Raw genomic sequence first — 19,354 nt, 5'->3', positions numbered from 1 at the left:
TGGCCCTATAAGGGTGTAGGGTGGCCCTATAACGGGGGGGGGGGTGGCCCTATAACGAGGGGGGGGAGGGGGGGAGGGGTGACCCTATAAGGGCTGTGGGGCGGCCCTATTAGGGTGTAGGGTGGCCCTATAAAGGTGTAGGGTGGCCCTATAACGAGGGGGAGGGGATGGCCCTTTAAGCGCTGTGGGGCGGCCCTATAAGGGGGGAGGGTGGCCCTATAAGGTGTAGGGTGGCCCTATAATGGGGGAGGGGGCTGGTGGCCCTATAAGGGCTGTGGGGCGGCCCTATAAGGGTGTAGGGCGGCCCTATAAGGGGGGAGGGTGGCCCTATAAGGTGTAGGGTGGCCCTATAAGGTGTAGGGTGGCCCTATAATGGGGGTGGGGAAGGGGTGGCCCTATAAGGGTGTAGGGTGGCCCTATAAGGGGGGAGGGTGGCCCTATAAGGTGTAGGGTGGCCCTATAAGGTGTAGGGTGGCCCTATAACAGAGGGGGGGGGTGGCCCTATAAGGGTGTAGGGTGGCCCTATAATGGGGGGGGGTGGCCCTATAACGAGGGGGGGGAGGGGTGGAGGGGTGACCCTATAAGGGCTGTGGGGCGGCCCTATAAGGGTGTAGGGTGGCCCTATAACGGGGGACGGGGGGTGGCCCTATAACGGCTGTGGGGCGGCCCTATAAGGGGGGAGGGTGGCCCTATAATGGGGGATGGGGGGTGACCCTATAAGGGTGTAGTGTGGCCCTATAACAGGGGACAGGGGGTGGCCCTTTAAGGGCTGTGGGGCGGCCCTAGAAGGGGTGGCCCTATAAGGGGGGGGAGTGACCCTATAAGGGTATAGGGTGGGCCTATAAGGTGTAGGGCGGCCCTATAAGGGTGTAGGATGGCCATATAAAGGTGTAGGGTGGCCCTATGATGGGGCAGGGGGGGGGTGGCCCTATAAGGGCTGTGGGGCGGCCCTATAAGGGTGTAGGGTGGCCCTATAAGGTGTAGGGTGGCCCTATAAGGATGTAGGGTGACCCTATATGAGGGGGGGGGGGGGCCGCCCTACAATGGGGGGTGGAGAGGGGGTGGCCCTATAAGGGTGTTGGGAGGCCCTATATGGTGTAGGGTGGCCCTATAAGGTGGGGTGGCCCTATAAGGTGGGGTGGCCCTATAAGGTGGGGTGGCCCTATAATGGTGTAGGGTGGCCCTATAAGGAGGGGGGGTGGCTCTATAAGGGTGTAGGGTGGCCCTATGGGGGGGGGGGGGGGTGGCTCTATGGGGGTGGTGGGGGTGGCCCTATAAGCGCTGTGGGGCGGCCCTAGAAGGGTGTAGGGTGGCCCTAGAAGGGGGAGGGGGGGGTGGCCCTATAAGCACTGTGGGGCGGCCCTATAGGGGTGTAGGGTGGCCCTATACTGGGGGGGGCTGGCCCTGTAACGGGGGACAGGGGGTGGCCCTATAACGGCTGTGGGGCGGCCCTATAAGTGGGGGGCAGCCCTATAAGCACTGTGGGGCAGCCCTATAAGGGTGTAGGGTGGTCCTATGGGTGGGGGCATGGCCCTATAAGGGGGGGTGGCCCTATAAGGGTGTAGGGTGGCCCTATAATGGGGGATGGGGGGTGACCCTATAAGGGCTGTGGGGCGGTCCTAGAATGGTGTAGGGTGGCCCTGTAACGGGGGGGGAGGGGGGGGGGGTGACCCTATAAGGGCTGTGGGGCGGCCCTATAAGGGTGTAGGGTGGCCCTATAATGGGGGGGGGGAGGGGGTGGCCCTATAAGGGCTGTGGGGCAGCCCTGTAAGGAGTGGGGGTGGCCCTATAAGGGTGTAGGGTGACCCTATGGGGGGGGTGGCCCTATAAGGGTGTAGAGTGGCCCTATAAGGGGGAGGGGGGGGTGGCCCTATAAGCGCTGTGGGGCGGCCCTATAAGGGTGTAGGGCGGCCCTATAATGGGGGGTGGGGAGGGGGTGGCCCTATAAGGGGGGGTAGCCCTATAAGGGTGTAGGGTGGCCATATAACGATGGGGGGGGGTGGCCCTATGATGGGGGGTGGGGAGGGGGTGGCCCTATAAGGGTGTAGGGCGGCCCTATAACAGTATAGGGTGGCCCTATAAGGTGTAGGGTGGCCCTATAAGGATGTAGGGTGGCCCTATATGAGGGGGGGGGGGCGGCCCTACAATGGGGGGTGGAGAGGGGGTGGCCCTATAAGGGTGTTGGGAGGCCCTATATGGTGTAGGGTGGCCCTATAAGGTAGGGTGGCCCTATAAGGTGGGGTGGCCCTATAATGGTGTAGGGTGGCCCTATAAGGAGTGGGGGTGGCTCTATAAGGGTGTAGGGTGGCCCTATAACAAGGGGGAGGGGGGTGGCCCTATAAGGGTGTAGGGTGGCCCTATAATGGGGGATGGGGGGTGACCCTATAAGGGCTGTGGGGTGGTCCTAGAATGGTGTAGGGTGGCCCTATAACGGGGGGGAGGGAGGGGGTGGCCCTATAAGGGCTGTGGGGCAGCCCTGTAAGGAGTGGGGGTGGCCCTATAAGGGTGTAGGGTGACCCTATGGGGGGGGTGGCCCTATAAGGGTGTAGGGTGGCCCTATAAGGAGGGGGGGTGGCTCTATAAGGGTGTAGGGTGGCCCTATAACAAGGGGGAGGGGGGTGGCCCTATAAGGTGTAGGGTGGCCCTATAAGGGTGTAGGGTGGCCCTATTGGGGGGGGGGGGGGTGGCTCTATGGGGGGGGTGGGGGTGGCCCTATAAGGGGTGGGGGCGGCCCTATAAGCGCTGTGGGGCGGCCCTATAAGGGTGTAGGGTGGCCCTATAAGGTGTAGGGTGGCCCTATAAGGGTGTAGAGTGGCCCTATAAGGGGGAGGGGGGGTGACCCTATAAGGGCTGTGGGGTGGTCCTAGAATGGTGTAGGGTGGCCCTATAACGGGGGGGAGGGGGGGGGTGACCCTATAAGGGCTGTGGGGCGGCCCTATAAGGGTGTAGGGTGGCCCTATAAGGGGGAGGGAGGGCAGCCCTATAATGGGGGATGGGGGGTGAACCTATAAGGGCTGTGGGGCGGCCCTATAACGGCTGTGGGGCAGCCCTATAGGGGTGTAGGGTGGCCCTATAAAGGTGTAGGGTGGCCCTATAAGGGGGGAGGTGGCCCTGGGATCTCTCTGGGGGTTTCTAAGGGTCTGGATGGGATCTGTGGGATCTGTGGGATCTCCCTGGCGTTTCCAATGGTCTGGATGGGATCTGTGGGATCTGTGGGATCTCCATGAGCTTTCTAATGATCTGGATGGGATCTGTGGGATCTGTGGGATCGCCCTGGGGTTTCTAAGGGTCTGGATGGGATCTGTGGGATCTGTGGGATCTCTGTGGGGTTTCTAATGGTCTGGATGGGATCTGTGGGATCTCTGTGGGATCTGGATGGGATCTGTGGGATCTCCATGGGGTTTCCAAGAGTCTGGATGGGATCTGTGGGATCTGCGGGATCTCCCTATAGTTTCTAGTGATCTGGATGAAATCTATGGGATCTGTGGGATGTGTGTGATCTGTGGGATCTCCCTGGCATTTTCAATGCTCTGGATGGGATCTATGGGATCTGGATGGGATCTGTGTGATCTGTATGGGATCTGGATGTGATCTGGATGGGATCTGTGGGATCTGGATGGGATCTGTGTGATCTGGATGGGATCTGTGTGATCTGTATGGGATCTGGATGTGATCTGGATGGGATCTATGGGATCTGGATGGGATCTGTGTGATCTGTATGGGATCTGGATGTGATCTGGATGGGATCTGTGGGATCTGGATGGGATCTGTGTGATCTCTGGGATCTGGATGGGATCTGGATGGGATCTGTGTGATCTGTGGGATCTGGATGGGATCTGAATGGGATCGATGGGATCTGGATGGGATCTGTGGGATCTCCCTGAGGTTTCTAATGGTCTGGATGGGATCTGTGGGATCTGTGGGATCTGGGTGGGATCTGTGGGACCTGGATGGGATCTGTGTGATCTGGATGTGATCTGTATGTGATCTGTATGTGATCTGGATGTGATCTGTATGTGATCTGTATGTGATCTGGATGTGATCTGTATGTGACCTGGATGGGATCTGTATGGGATCTGTATGTGATCTGTATGTGATCTGGATGTGATCTGTATGTGATCTGTGCGATCTGTATGTGATCTGTATGTGATCTGTATGTGATCTGGATGTGATCTGGATGTGACCTGGATGTGATCTGGATGTGATCTGGATGTGATCTGGATGTGACCTGGATGTGATCTGGATGTGACCTGGATGTGATCTGGATGCGATCTGTATGTGACCTGGATGTGATCTGTATGTGATCTGTATGTGATCTGGATGTGATCTGTATGTGATCTGTGCGATCTGTATGTGATCTGTATGGGATCTGGATGGGATCTGTATGTGATCTGGATGTGATCTGGATGTGACCTGGATGTGATCTGGATGTGATCTGGATGTGATCTGGATGTGACCTGGATGTGATCTGGATGTGATCTGGATGTGACCTGTATGTGATCTGTATGTGATCTGTGCGATCTGGATGTGATCTGGATGTGATCTGTGAGGGATCTGGATGGGATCTGTATGTGATCTGGATGTGATCTGTATGTGATCTGGATGTGATCTGGATGTGATCTGGATGTGACCTGGATGTGATCTGGATGTGATCTGGATGTGATCTGGATGTGACCTGGATGTGATCTGGATGTGACCTGGATGTGATCTGGATGCGATCTGTATGTGACCTGGATGTGATCTGTATGTGATCTGTATGTGATCTGGATGTGATCTGTATGTGATCTGTGCGATCTGTATGTGATCTGTATGGGATCTGTATGGGATCTGTATGTGATCTGGATGTGATCTGGATGTGATCTGTATGGGACCTGTATGTGATCTGTATGGGATCTGTATGTGACCTGTATGTGATCTGGATGTGATCTGGATGTGATCTGTGCGATCTGGATGTGATCTGGATGGGATCTGTATGTGATCTGGATGTGATCTGGATGTGACCTGGATGTGATCTGGATGTGATCTGGATGTGATCTGGATGTGACCTGGATGTGATCTGGATGTGATCTGGATGTGACCTGTATGTGATCTGTATGTGATCTGTGCGATCTGGATGTGATCTGGATGTGATCTGTGAGGGATCTGGATGGGATCTGTATGTGATCTGGATGTGATCTGTACGTGATCTGTATGTGATCTGTATGTGATCTGGATGGGATCTGGATGTGATCTGGATGTGATCTGGATGTGATCTGTATGTGACCTGGATGGGATCTGTATGGGATCTGTATGTGATCTGTATGTGATCTGGATGTGATCTGTATGTGATCTGTGCGATCTGTATGTGATCTGTATGTGATCTGTATGTGATCTGGATGTGATCTGGATGTGACCTGGATGTGATCTGGATGTGATCTGGATGTGATCTGGATGTGACCTGGATGTGATCTGGATGTGACCTGGATGTGATCTGGATGCGATCTGTATGTGACCTGGATGTGATCTGTATGTGATCTGTATGTGATCTGGATGTGATCTGTATGTGATCTGTGCGATCTGTATGTGATCTGTATGGGATCTGGATGGGATCTGTATGTGATCTGGATGTGATCTGGATGTGACCTGGATGTGATCTGGATGTGATCTGGATGTGATCTGGATGTGACCTGGATGTGATCTGGATGTGATCTGGATGTGACCTGTATGTGATCTGTATGTGATCTGTGCGATCTGGATGTGATCTGGATGTGATCTGTGAGGGATCTGGATGGGATCTGTATGTGATCTGGATGTGATCTGTATGTGATCTGGATGTGATCTGGATGTGATCTGGATGTGACCTGGATGTGATCTGGATGTGATCTGGATGTGATCTGGATGTGACCTGGATGTGATCTGGATGTGACCTGGATGTGATCTGGATGCGATCTGTATGTGACCTGGATGTGATCTGTATGTGATCTGTATGTGATCTGGATGTGATCTGTATGTGATCTGTGCGATCTGTATGTGATCTGTATGGGATCTGTATGGGATCTGTATGTGATCTGGATGTGATCTGGATGTGATCTGTATGGGACCTGTATGTGATCTGTATGGGATCTGTATGTGACCTGTATGTGATCTGGATGTGATCTGGATGTGATCTGTGCGATCTGGATGTGATCTGGATGGGATCTGTATGTGATCTGGATGTGATCTGGATGTGACCTGGATGTGATCTGGATGTGATCTGGATGTGATCTGGATGTGACCTGGATGTGATCTGGATGTGATCTGGATGTGACCTGTATGTGATCTGTATGTGATCTGTGCGATCTGGATGTGATCTGGATGTGATCTGTGAGGGATCTGGATGGGATCTGTATGTGATCTGGATGTGATCTGTACGTGATCTGTATGTGATCTGTATGTGATCTGGATGGGATCTGGATGTGATCTGGATGTGATCTGGATGTGATCTGTATGTGACCTGGATGGGATCTGTATGGGATCTGTATGTGATCTGTATGTGATCTGGATGTGATCTGTATGTGATCTGTGCGATCTGTATGTGATCTGTATGTGATCTGTATGTGATCTGGATGTGATCTGGATGTGACCTGGATGTGATCTGGATGTGATCTGGATGTGATCTGGATGTGACCTGGATGTGATCTGGATGTGACCTGGATGTGATCTGGATGCGATCTGTATGTGACCTGGATGTGATCTGTATGTGATCTGTATGTGATCTGGATGTGATCTGTATGTGATCTGTGCGATCTGTATGTGATCTGTATGGGATCTGTATGGGATCTGTATGTGATCTGGATGTGATCTGGATGTGATCTGTATGGGACCTGTATGTGATCTGTATGGGATCTGTATGTGACCTGTATGTGATCTGGATGTGATCTGGATGTGATCTGGATGTGATCTGGATGTGATCTGTGCGATCTGGATGTGATCTGGATGGGATCTGTATGTGATCTGGATGTGATCTGGATGTGACCTGGATGTGATCTGGATGTGATCTGGATGTGATCTGGATGTGACCTGGATGTGATCTGGATGTGATCTGGATGTGACCTGTATGTGATCTGTATGTGATCTGTGCGATCTGGATGTGATCTGGATGTGATCTGTGAGGGATCTGGATGGGATCTGTATGTGATCTGGATGTGATCTGTACGTGATCTGTATGTGATCTGTATGTGATCTGGATGGGATCTGGATGTGATCTGGATGTGATCTGGATGTGATCTGTATGTGATCTGTATGTGATCTGTGAGGGATCTGGATGTGACCTGTATGTGATCTGTATGTGATCTGTATGTGATCTGGATGTGATCTGGATGGGATCTGTATGTGATCTGGATGGGATCTGGATGGGATCTGTGGGATCTGTGGGACCTAGACGGGATCTGGATGGGATCTGTGCGATCTGGATGGGATCTGTATGGGATCTGTGTGATCTGTATGTGATCTGTATGTGATCTGTATGTGATCTGGATGGGATCTGTGTGATCTGGATGTGATCTGGATGGGATCTGTATGTGATCTGTACGTGATCTGTATGTGATCTGTATGTGATCTGGATGGGATCTGTATGTGATCTGTATGTGATCTGGATGTGATCTGTATGTGACCTGTATGTGATCTGTATGTGATCTGTATGTGATCTGGATGTGATCTGGATGGGATCTGTGTGATCTATGGGATCTCCCTGGGGTTTCTAATGGTCTGGATGGGATCTGTGGGATCTGTGTGATCTGGATGGGATCTGGGTGGGATCTGTGTGATCTATGGGATCTGGATGGGATCTGTGTGATGTATGGGATCTGGATGGGATCTGGATGGTATCTGGATGGGATCTGTGTGATCTATGTGATCCGTATGGGATCTGTATGGGATCCGCATGGGATCTGGATGTGATCTCGCGGGTCGGCGCTCACCGAATGTTGTCCATCCACGCGAACCAGGTCCTGGTGTGCTGGGGGGGCCGCAGCCTCAGCTCCCCTTTCCTGACGGCGGCGCTGGCCCCACGCGCCAACTCGGCGCAGCGCAGGAACCACTGCGGGCACAGCAGCGGCTCCACCACGTCCTGCGTGCGGCTGCGGAACAATGGAGGAACCCATAGGGACACCCCATAGCAACGCCCCATAGCGACCCCATAGGGACACCCCATAGGGATGCCCCATAGGGACCCTATAGGGACCACTGCGGGCACAGCAGCGGCTCCACCACGTCCTGCGTGCGGCTGACGGAACAACGGAGGAAACCCATAGCAACGACCCATAGCGACCCCATAGCGACACCATAGCAAAGCCCCATAGGGACCCCATAGGAATGCCCCATAGGGACCCCATAGGGACACCATAGGGACGCCACATAGGGAAGCCCCATAGGGATCCCATAGGGACCCAGAGGGGCACCATAGGGACGCCCCATAGCGACCCCATAGGGATGCCATATAGGGACCCCATAGGGACACATAGGGGCACCATAGGGACGCCATAGCAAAGCCCCATAGGGACACATAGAGATGCCCCATAGGGATGCCCAATAGGGGCCACATAGGGACCCTATAGGGACGCCCCATAGGGAAGCCCCATAGGGATCCCATAGAGACCCCATAGGGATGCCCCATAGGGACCCCATAGGGATGACCCATAGGGACACCATAGGGACACCATAGGGACGCCCCATAGGGACACCCCATAGGGACCCCATAGGGATGCCCCATAGGGATGCCCCATAGGGACGCCCCAAAGGGACCCTATAGGGACACCCCATAGGGACGCCCCATAGGGACACCATAGGGACGCCATAGGGATGCTACATAGGGAAGCCCCATGGGGATCCCATAGGGACCCAGAGGGGCACCATAGGGACGCCCCATAGGGAAGCTCCATAATGATGCCCCATAGGGAGACATAGGGACACCCCATAGGGATGCCCCATAGGGATGCCCCATAGGGACGCCCCATAGGGACCCATAGGGACGCCCCATAGGGACCCCATAGGGACCCTATAGGGACACCCCATAGGGAAGCCCCATAGGGATCCCATAGGGACCCAGAGGGGCACCATAGGGACGCCCCATAGGGATGCCCCATAGGGATGCCCCAAAGGGACACCATAGGGACACATAGGGGCACCATAGGGATGCCCCATAGGGACACTCCATAAGGACCCTATAGAGGTACCTCATAGGGACCCATAGAGATCCATAGAGCTCCATAGGGACCCAGAGGGGCACCACAGGGACGCCCCATAAGGACCCCATAGGGACGCCCCATAGGGACCCCATAGGGACCCATAGGGACACCCCATAGGGACACATAGGGGCACCATAGGGACGCCATAGCAAAGCCCCATAGGGATACCCCATAGGAATGCCCCATAGGGACCCCATAGGGACACCCCATAGCAACGCCCCATAGCGACCCCATAGGGACACCCCATAGCAACGCCCCATAGCGACCCCATAGGGACACCCCATAGGGATGCCCCATAGCGACCCTATAGGGACCACTGTGGGCACAGCAGCGGCTCCACCACGTCCTGCGTGCGGCTGCGGCACAACGGAGGAACCCATAGCGACACCCCATAGCGACCCCATAGCGACCCCATAGCGACCCCATAGCAAAGCCCCATAGGGACACCATATAGGGACACCATAGGGACACATAGGGGCACCCTATAGGGACGCCATAGCAAAGCCCCATAGGGACACCCCATAGGGACACATAGGGACACCATAGGGACACCATAGGGACTCTATAGGGATGCCTCATAGGGACACCCCATAGGGATGCCCCATAGGAATGCCCCATAGGGATGCCCCATAGGGACACCCCATAGGGTCACCCCATAGCAACGCCCCATTGCGACCCCATAGCAAAGCCCCATAGGGACACCATAGGGACACATAGGGATGCCCCATAGGGACCGCATAGGGACACATAGGGGCACCCTATAGGGAAGCCCCATAGGGACCCTATAGGGATGCCTCATAGGGAAGCCCCATAGGGATCCCATAGGGACCCAGAGGGGCACCATAGGGACGCCCCATAGGGACACCCCATAGGGAAGCCCCATAGCAACGCCCCATAGCGACGCCCCATAGTGACGCCCCATAGCGACCCCAAGGCAAAGCCCCGTAGGGACCCATAGGGACCCTATAGGGACAAATAGGGGCACCATAGGGACGCCATAGCAAAGCCCCATAGGGACACCCCATAGGGAAGCCCCATAGGGATGCCCCATAGGGACACATAGGGACACCCCATAGCGACACCCCATAGCAACGCCCCATAGCAACCCCATAGGGAAGCCCCATAGGGATGCCCCATAGGGACACATAGGGACACCCCATAGCGACACCCCATAGCAACGCCCCATAGCAACCCCATAGCAAAGCCCCGTAGGGACACCCCATAGGGATGCCCCATAGGGACCCCATAGGGACACATAGGGGCACCATAGGGATGCCCCATAGGGACACCCCATAAGGACCCTATAGAGGTACCTCATAGGGACCCATAGGGACCCATAAAGACCCATAGAGATCCATAGAGATCCACAGGGACCCACAGGGACCCACAGAGACCCATAGAGACCCATAGAAACACACAGAGACCCATAGAGACCCTTAGGGACCCATACGGACCCACAGGGACCCACAGAGACCCATAACTGCCCCATAGATATCCATAGTACCCCACAGAGACCCATATGGACCCATAGGAACCTATAGGGACCCATACGGACCTATAAGGATCCATAGAGACCCATAGGGACCCATAGGGACCCATAAGGATCCATAGAGACCCATAGGCACCCACACAGACCCATAGGGACCCATAGTGCCCCACTGAGACCCATAGGGACCCATAGGGACCCATAGGATCCATAGAAACCCATAGGCATCCACAGAGACCCATAGGGACCCATAATGATCTATAGAAACACACAGAGACCCATAGGGACCCACAGAAACCCATAGAGACCCATAGGGACCCATAGAAACACACAGAGACCCATAGAGACCCTTAGGGACCCATACGGACCCACAGGGACCCACAGAGACCCATAACTGCCCCATAGATATCCATAGTACCCCACAGAGACCCATATGGACCCATAGGAACCTATAGGGACCCATACGGACCTATAAGGATCCATAGAGACCCATAGGGACCCATAGGGACCCATAAGGATCCATAGAGACCCATAGGCACCCACACAGACCCATAGGGACCCATAGTGCCCCACTGAGACCCATAGGGACCCATAGGGACCCATAGGATCCATAGAAACCCATAGGCATCCACAGAGACCCATAGGGACCCATAATGATCTATAGAAACACACAGAGACCCATAGGGACCCACAGAAACCCATAGAGACCCATAGGGACTCATATGGACCCACAGCGACCTATAGGGACCCATAGGGACACATAGGGACCCGTAGGGATCCATAGGGACCCATAGAGACCCACAGACACCCACAGAGACCCATAGGGACCCATAAGAACCCATAGGGACCCATAGAGACCCACAGAGACCCATAGAGACCCATAGGGACCCATAGGGACCCACAGCGACCCATAGAGACCCATAGAAACCCATAGGGACCCATAGGGACCCATAACTGCCCCATAGATACCCATGGGGACCCACTGAGACCCACAGGGACCAATAGGGACCCATATGGACCCATAGAGACCCACAGAGACCCATAGGGACCCATAGAGACCCATAGGGACCCACAGAGACCCATAACTGCCCCATAGATATCCATAGTGCCCTACAGAGACCCATATGGACCCATAGGAACCTATAGGGACCCATACGAACCCATAAGGATCCATAGAGACCCATAGAGACCCACTGAGACCCATAGGGACCCATAGGGACGCACAGAGACCCATAGAGAACCATAAAGACCCATAGAGACCCATAGGGACCCATAGTGCCCCACTGAGCCCCATAGGGACCCATAGGGACACATAAGGACCCATAACTGCCCCATAGATACCCATAGGGACCCACTGAGACCCACAGGGACCCATAGGGACCCATATGGACCCATAGAGACCCACAGAGACCCATAGGGACCCACTGAGACCCATAAGGACCCATAGAGACCCATAGGGACCCATAGGGAATATAGAGACCCATAGAGAAACATAGGGACCCATAGGGACCCATAGGGACACATAGGGACCCACAGAGACCCATAACTGCCCCATAGATACCCATGGGGACCCACTGAGACCCACAGGGACCCATAGGGACCCATAGGATCCATAGAAACCCATAGGCATCCACAGAGACCCATAGGGACCCATAATGATCTATAGAAACACACAGAGACCCATAGGGACCCACAGAAACCCATAGAGACCCATAGGGACTCATATGGACCCACAGCGACCTATAGGGACCCATAGGGACACATAGGGACCCGTAGGGATCCATAGGGACCCACAGAGACCCACAGACACCCACAGAGACCCATAGGGACCCATAGAGACCCACAGAGACCCATAGGAACACATAAGGACCCATAGAGACCCATAGAAACCCATAGGGACCCATAGGGACCCACAGAGACCCATAGAGACCCATAGAGACCCATAGGGACCCATAGGGACCCACAGCGACCCATAACTGCCCCATAGATAGCCATGGGGACCCACAGAGACCCACAGGGACCCACAGAGACCCATAGGGACCAATAAGGACCCACAGAGATCTATAGAGACCCAGAGGGACCCACAGAAACCTGTAGAGACCCACAGGGACTCATAGGGACCCACAGTGCTCCACAGGGACCCACAGAGACCCATAGGGACCCATAGGGACCGACAGAGACCCATAGAGAACCATAAAGACCCATAGAGACCCATAGGGACCCTTAGAGACCCTTAAAGACCCACTGATACCCATAGAGACCCATAGGGACCCATAGGGACCAACAGAGACCCATAGAGAACCATAAAGACCCATAGAGACCCATAGGGACCCTTAGAGACCCTTAAAGACCCACTGATACCCACAGAGACCCATAGGGACCGACAGAGACCCATAGAGAACCACACCGACCCATAGAGACCCATAGGGACCCATAGGGACACATAAGGACCCATAACTGCCCCATAGATACCCATAGGGACCCACTGAGACCCACAGGGACCCATAGGGACCCATATGGACCCATAGAGACCCACAGAGACCCATAGGGACCCACTGAGACCCATAAGGATCCATAGAGACCCATAGGGACCCATAGAGACCCATAGGGACCCACAGAGACCCATAACTGCCCCATAGATATCCATAGTGCCCTACAGAGACCCATATGGACCCATAGGAACCTATAGGGACCCATACGGACCTATAAGGATCCATAGAGACCCATAGAGACCCACTGAGACCCATAGGGACCCATAGGGACGCACAGAGACCCATAACTGCCCCATAGATTCCCATAGGGACCCATGGAGACCCATAGGGAACCACAGAGACCCATAGAGACCCATAGGGACCCATAAGGACCCATAGAGACCCATAGGGACCCATAGGGACCCATAAGGATCCATAGAGACCCATAGGCACCCATAGAGACCCACAGGGACCCACAGAGACCCATAACTGCCCCATAGATACCCATAGGGACCCACTGAGACCCACAGGGACCCATAGGGACCCATAGAAACACACAGAGACCCATAGAGACCCATAGTGCCCCACTGAGACCCATACAGACCCATAGGGACCCACAGAGACCCATAGGGCCCCATAGGGACCCACAGCACCCCATAGGGACCCACAGAGACCCACAGAGACCCACAGGGACCCACAGGGACCCACAGGGACCCGTAGAGATCCATAGGGACCCATAGGGACCCATAGAAACACACAGAGACCTATAGAGACCCACAGAGACCCATAGGGACCCATAGGGACACATAACTGCCCCATAGAGACCCACAGGGACCCATAGAGACCCATAGAGCCCCACAGGGACCCGTAGAGATCCATAGGGACCCACTGAGACCCATAGAGACCCATAGGGACCCACAGAGACACATAGAGACCCATAGGGACCCATGGAAAACCATAGGGACTCACAGAGACCCATAGAAACACACAGAGACCCATAGGGACCCACAGAGACCCATAAGGACCCACCGTGCCCCACAGAGCCCCATAGGGACCCATAGGGCCCCATAGGGACCCATAGAGACCCACAGGGACCCACAGCGACCTATAGGGACCCACAGCGCCCCACTGAGACCCACAGCGACCCATAGGGACCCACAGGAACCCCACAGAGCCCCACAGCAACCCACAGTGCCCCACCACAGCCCCACATCCCGCCCCACATCTCCACCCCACATCTCCGCCCCACATCTCCGCCCCACATCCCGCCCCACATCCCGCCCCACATCCCGCCCCACATCTCCACCCCACATCCCGCCCCACATCCCGCCCCACATCTCCGCCCCACATCCCGCCCCACATCTCCACCCCACATCCCGCCCCACATCCCGCCCCACATCTCCACCCCACATCCCGCCCCACATCTCCGCCCCACATCCCGCCCCACATCTCCGCCCCACATCCCGCCCCACATCCCGCCCCACATCTCCACCCCACATCCCACCCCCACATCCACCCCACATCCGCCCCACATCTCTGCCCCCTTACCTGCATATGGGCACAGCCATGGGGTTTTCGCTCTCCCCCCTGAACAGCCCCAGCCGCTGCAGGGCCGCCACCACCGCCACACGGGCCTCAAAGCGCCGCATCCCCTGTGGGCCACAGAGTCACTGCTGCCCCATAGCGACCCATAGCGCCCCATAGCGCCCCATAGCGCCCTGCCCCATAGCGCCCCATAGAGCCCTGCCACACGGGCCTCAAAGCGCCGCATCCCCTGTGGGGCACAGAGTCACTGCTGCCCCATAGCGACCCATAGCACCCCATAGCGCCCTGCCCCATAGCGCCCCATAGCGCCCCATAGAGCCCTGCCCCACGGGCCTCAAAGCGCCGCATCCCCTGTGGGCCACAGAGTCACTGCTGCCCCATAGCGACCCATAGCGCCCCATAGCGCTCTGCCCCATAGAGCCCTGCCCCATAGCGCCCCATAGCGCCCCATAGAGCCCTGCCCCATAGCGCCCCATAGAGCCCTGCCCCATAGCGCCCTGCCACACGGGCCTCAAAGCGCCGCATCCCCTGTGGGGCACCGAGTCACTGCTGCCCCATAGCGACCCATAGCGCCCCATAGCGCCCCATAGCGCCCTGCCCCATAGCGTCCCATAGAGCCCTGCCCCATAGCGCCCCATAGCGCCCTGCCACATAGCGCTCTGCCCCATAGTGCTGCATAGTGCCCCATAGAGCCCTATAGAGCCCTGCCCCATACAGCCCTGCCCCATAGCGCCCCATAGAGCCCTGCCCCATAGCGCCCCATTGAGCCTTGCCCCACGGGCCTCGAAGTGCCGCATGCCCTGTGGGGCACCGAGTCACTGCTGCCCCATAGCGCCCCATAGCGCCCCATAGCGCCCTGCCCCATAGCGCCCCATAGCGCCCCATAGCGCCCTGCCCCATAGCGCCCCATAGCGCTCTGCCCCATAGAGCCCTGCCACACGGGCCTCAAAGCGCCGCATCCCCTGTGGGCCACAGAGTCACTGCTGCCCCATAGCGACCCATAGAGCTCCATAGTGCCCCATAGCGCCCTGCCCCATAGCGCTCCATAGTGCCCCATAGCGCCCGGCCCCCATAGAGCCCTGCCCCATAGAGCTGTATAGTGCCCCATAGCGCCCTATAGAGCCCTGCCCCATAGCGCCCCATAGAGCCCTGCCCCATAGAGCCCTGCCCCATAGCGCCCCATAGAGCCCTGCCCCATAGAGCCCTGCCCCATAGTGCCCCATAGAGCCCTGCCCCATAGAGCCCTGCTGCCCCATAGCGACCCATAGCACCTTGCCCCATAGCGCCCCATAGCGCCCTGCCACACGGGCCTCAAATCGCTGCATCCCCTGTGGGCCACAGAGTCACTGCTGCCCCATAGCGACCCATAGCGCTCTGCCCTATAGAGCCCTGCCCCATAGTGCTGCATAGTGCCCCATAGAGCCCTGCCCCATAGAGCTCCACAGTGCCCCATAGATGCCTGCCCCATAGATCTCCATAGCGCCCCATAGAGCTGCATAGTGCCTCACAGCACCCTGCCCCATAGCGCCCTGCCCCACGGGCCTCAAAGCGCCGCATCCCCTGTGGGGCACAGAGTCACTGCTGCCCCATAGCGCCCCATAGCGCTCTGCCCCATAGCGCCCTGCCCCATAGAGCCCTGCCCCATACAGCCCTGCCCCATAGCGCCCCATAGCGCCCTGCCACACGGGCCTCAAAGCGCCGCATCCCCTGTGGGGCACCGAGTCACTGCTGCCCCATAGCGACCCATAGCGCCCCATAGAGCCCTGCCCCATAGAGCCCTGCCCCACAGGCCTCAAAGCGCCGCATCCCCTGTGGGCCACAGAGTCACTGCTGCCCCACAGCGACCCATAGCGCTCTGCCCCATAGAGCCCTGCCCCATAGAGCCCAACACAGCCCTGCCCCATAGCGACCCATAGCGCCCCATAGAGCCCTGCCCCATAGCGCCCTGCCACACGGGCCTCAAAGCGCCGCATCCCCTGTGGGCCACAGAGTCACTGCTGCCCCATAGCGACCCATAGCTCCCCATAGCGCTCTGCCCCATAGAGCCCTGCCCCATAGTGCTCTGCCCCATAGCGCCCTGCCCCATAGCGCTCTGCCCCATAGAGCCCTGCCCCACAGCGCTCTGCCCCATAGCGCCCTGCCCCATAGCGCTCTGCCCCATAGAGCCCTGCCCCATAGCACCCCATACCAACCCCATAGCACCCCATTGCCACCCCATAGTGCCTCATATCTGCCCCATCCAGCCCCACAGCACCCCATAGCAACCCCATAGCGCCCCATAGCCACCCCATAGTGCCCAGCAGCAACCCCACAGTACCCCACAGTGCCCCATATCTGCCCCATAGTGCCTCACATCACCCCATAGCCACCCCATAGTGCCCCAAATCCACCCCATAGTGCCCCACAGCACCCCATAGCAACCCCACAGTGCCCCATATCTGCCCCATACAGCCCCACAGCACCCCATAGCGCCCCATAGCCACCCCATAACGCCCCATATCTGCCCCATAGTGCCTCACAGCACCCCATAGCCACCCCATAGTGCCCCATAACCACCCCATAGCCACCCCATAACACCCCATAGCCACCCCACAGCACCCCATAGCCACCCCATAGTGCCCCACAGCACCACATAGCCACCCCATAGCACCCCAAATTCGCCCCCATAAGTGCCTCACAGCGCCCCATAGCAACCCCATAGCGCCCCATATCTGCCTGATAGTGCCCCACAGCACCCCATAGCAACCCACAGAGCCCCATAGCCACCCCATATTGCCCCACAGCCACTCCATAATACTCCACAGACATCCTATAGTGCCCCATATCTGCCTGATAGTGCCCCACAGCACCCCATAACCACCCTGTAGTGCCCCATAGCCACCCTATAGTGCCCCATAACAACCCCATAGTGCCCCACAACACCCCATAGCCACCCCATAGCGTCCCATAACCACCCCATAGTGCCCCATATCTGCCCCACAACACCCCATAGCCACCCTATAGCGCCCCATATCTGCCCCATACAGCCCCACAGCACCCCATAGTGCCCCATAGCTGCCCCATACTGCCCCATAGCACCCCATAGCCGCCCCATAGTGCCCCATAACCACCCCACAGCGCCCCATAACCACCCCATAGCGCCCCATAGCCACCCCACAGCCACCCCACAGCGCCCCCCATCTCACCAGGAAGGGGGGGGGCACGTTGAGCAGCCTGCCGTCCTCCCCAATGATGCTGAGCAATGGCAGCTGGTGCCGCTGCCCCATAGCGCCCCATAGCCGCCCCATAGTGCCTCATATCTGCCCCATAGAGCCCCATAGCGCCCCATAGCCACCCCATAGTGCCCCATAGCCGCCCCATAGCGCCCCACAGCACCCCATAGCAACGCCATAGCGCCCCATAGCCACCCCATAGTGCCCAGCAGCAACCCCACAGCACCCCATAGTGCCCCATATCTGCCCCATAGCGCCTCACAGCACCCCATAGTGCCCCACAGTGCCCCATAGCCACCCCATAAGTGCCCCACAGCACCCCATAGTGCCCATAGCCACCCTATAGTGCCCCATATCTGCCCCATACAGCCCCACAGCGCCCCATAGCCACCCTATAGTGCCCCATAACCACCCCATAGTGCCCCATATCTGCCCCATAGTGCCTCACAGCACCCCATAGGCACCCCACAGCACCCCATAGCCACCCCACAGTGCCCCACAGCACCCCATAGCCACCCCATAGTGCCCCACAGCACCACATAGCCACCCCATAGTGCCCCATATCTGCCCCATAGTGCCCCACAGCGCCCCATAGCCACCCCATAGTGCCCCATATCTGCCCCATACAGCCTAACAGCACCCCATAGCAACCCCACAGTGCCCCATATCCACCTCATAGTGCCCCATAGCCACCCCATAGCTGCCCCACAGCACCCCATAGCCACCCCATAGCGCCCCATAGCCACTCCATAGTGCTTCACAACACCCCATAGCCACCCCATAGTGCCCCAAATCTGCCCCATAGTGCCCCACAGCACCCCATAGTGCCCCATAGCCTCCCCGTAGCACCCCATAGCCACCCCATAGCGCCCCATATCTGCCCCATAGTGCCTCACAGCACCCCATAGCCACCCCATAGCCACCCCATAGTGCCCCAAATCCGCCCCATAGTGCCTCACAGTACCCCATAGGCACCCCATAGTGCCCCATAGCTCCCCATAGCCACCCCATAGTGCCCCATATTCATCCCATAGCGCCCCATAGCCACCCCATAGTGCCCCACAGCCACCCCACAGTGCCCCATAGCTGCCCCACAGCACCCCCATAGCCACCCTATAGTGCCCCATAACCACCCCATAGTACCCCATAGCCACCCCATAGCGCCCCATATCCACCTCATAGTGCCCCATAACCACCCCATAGTGCCCCATAGCCACCCCATAGCGCCCCATATCCACCTCATAGTGCCCCATAGCCACCCCATAGTGCCCCACAGCCACCCCATAGTGCCCCATAGCCACCCCATAGCGCCCCATAGCCACCCCATAGTGCCCCATAGCCACCCCATTGCTGCCCCACAGCACCCCATAGCCACCCCATAGTGCCCAGCAGCAACCCCATAGCCACCCCATACCCTCACAGCACCCCATAGCAACC

The 19,354-nt window shown here is 57.3% G+C and overlaps 1 protein-coding gene across 1 annotated transcript in view; it reads right to left on the bottom strand.

The window, feature by feature from the left end:
- LOC125685974 (valine--tRNA ligase-like) overlaps positions 1 to 19,354 on the bottom strand; it is a 128,720-nt gene that overhangs the window by 24,481 nt on the left and 84,885 nt on the right. The window contains 2 exon segments of the mRNA XM_048929507.1: positions 7,938 to 8,096; positions 14,709 to 14,812. Coding sequence (XP_048785464.1) covers positions 7,938 to 8,096; positions 14,709 to 14,812 — 263 coding nt within the window.

The sequence above is a fragment of the Lagopus muta genome, chromosome 30 (genome assembly GCF_023343835.1).
Source record: "Lagopus muta isolate bLagMut1 chromosome 30, bLagMut1 primary, whole genome shotgun sequence".
NCBI lineage: Eukaryota > Metazoa > Chordata > Aves > Galliformes > Phasianidae > Lagopus > Lagopus muta.
This window is presented reverse-complemented; position numbering and strand designations above follow the sequence as displayed.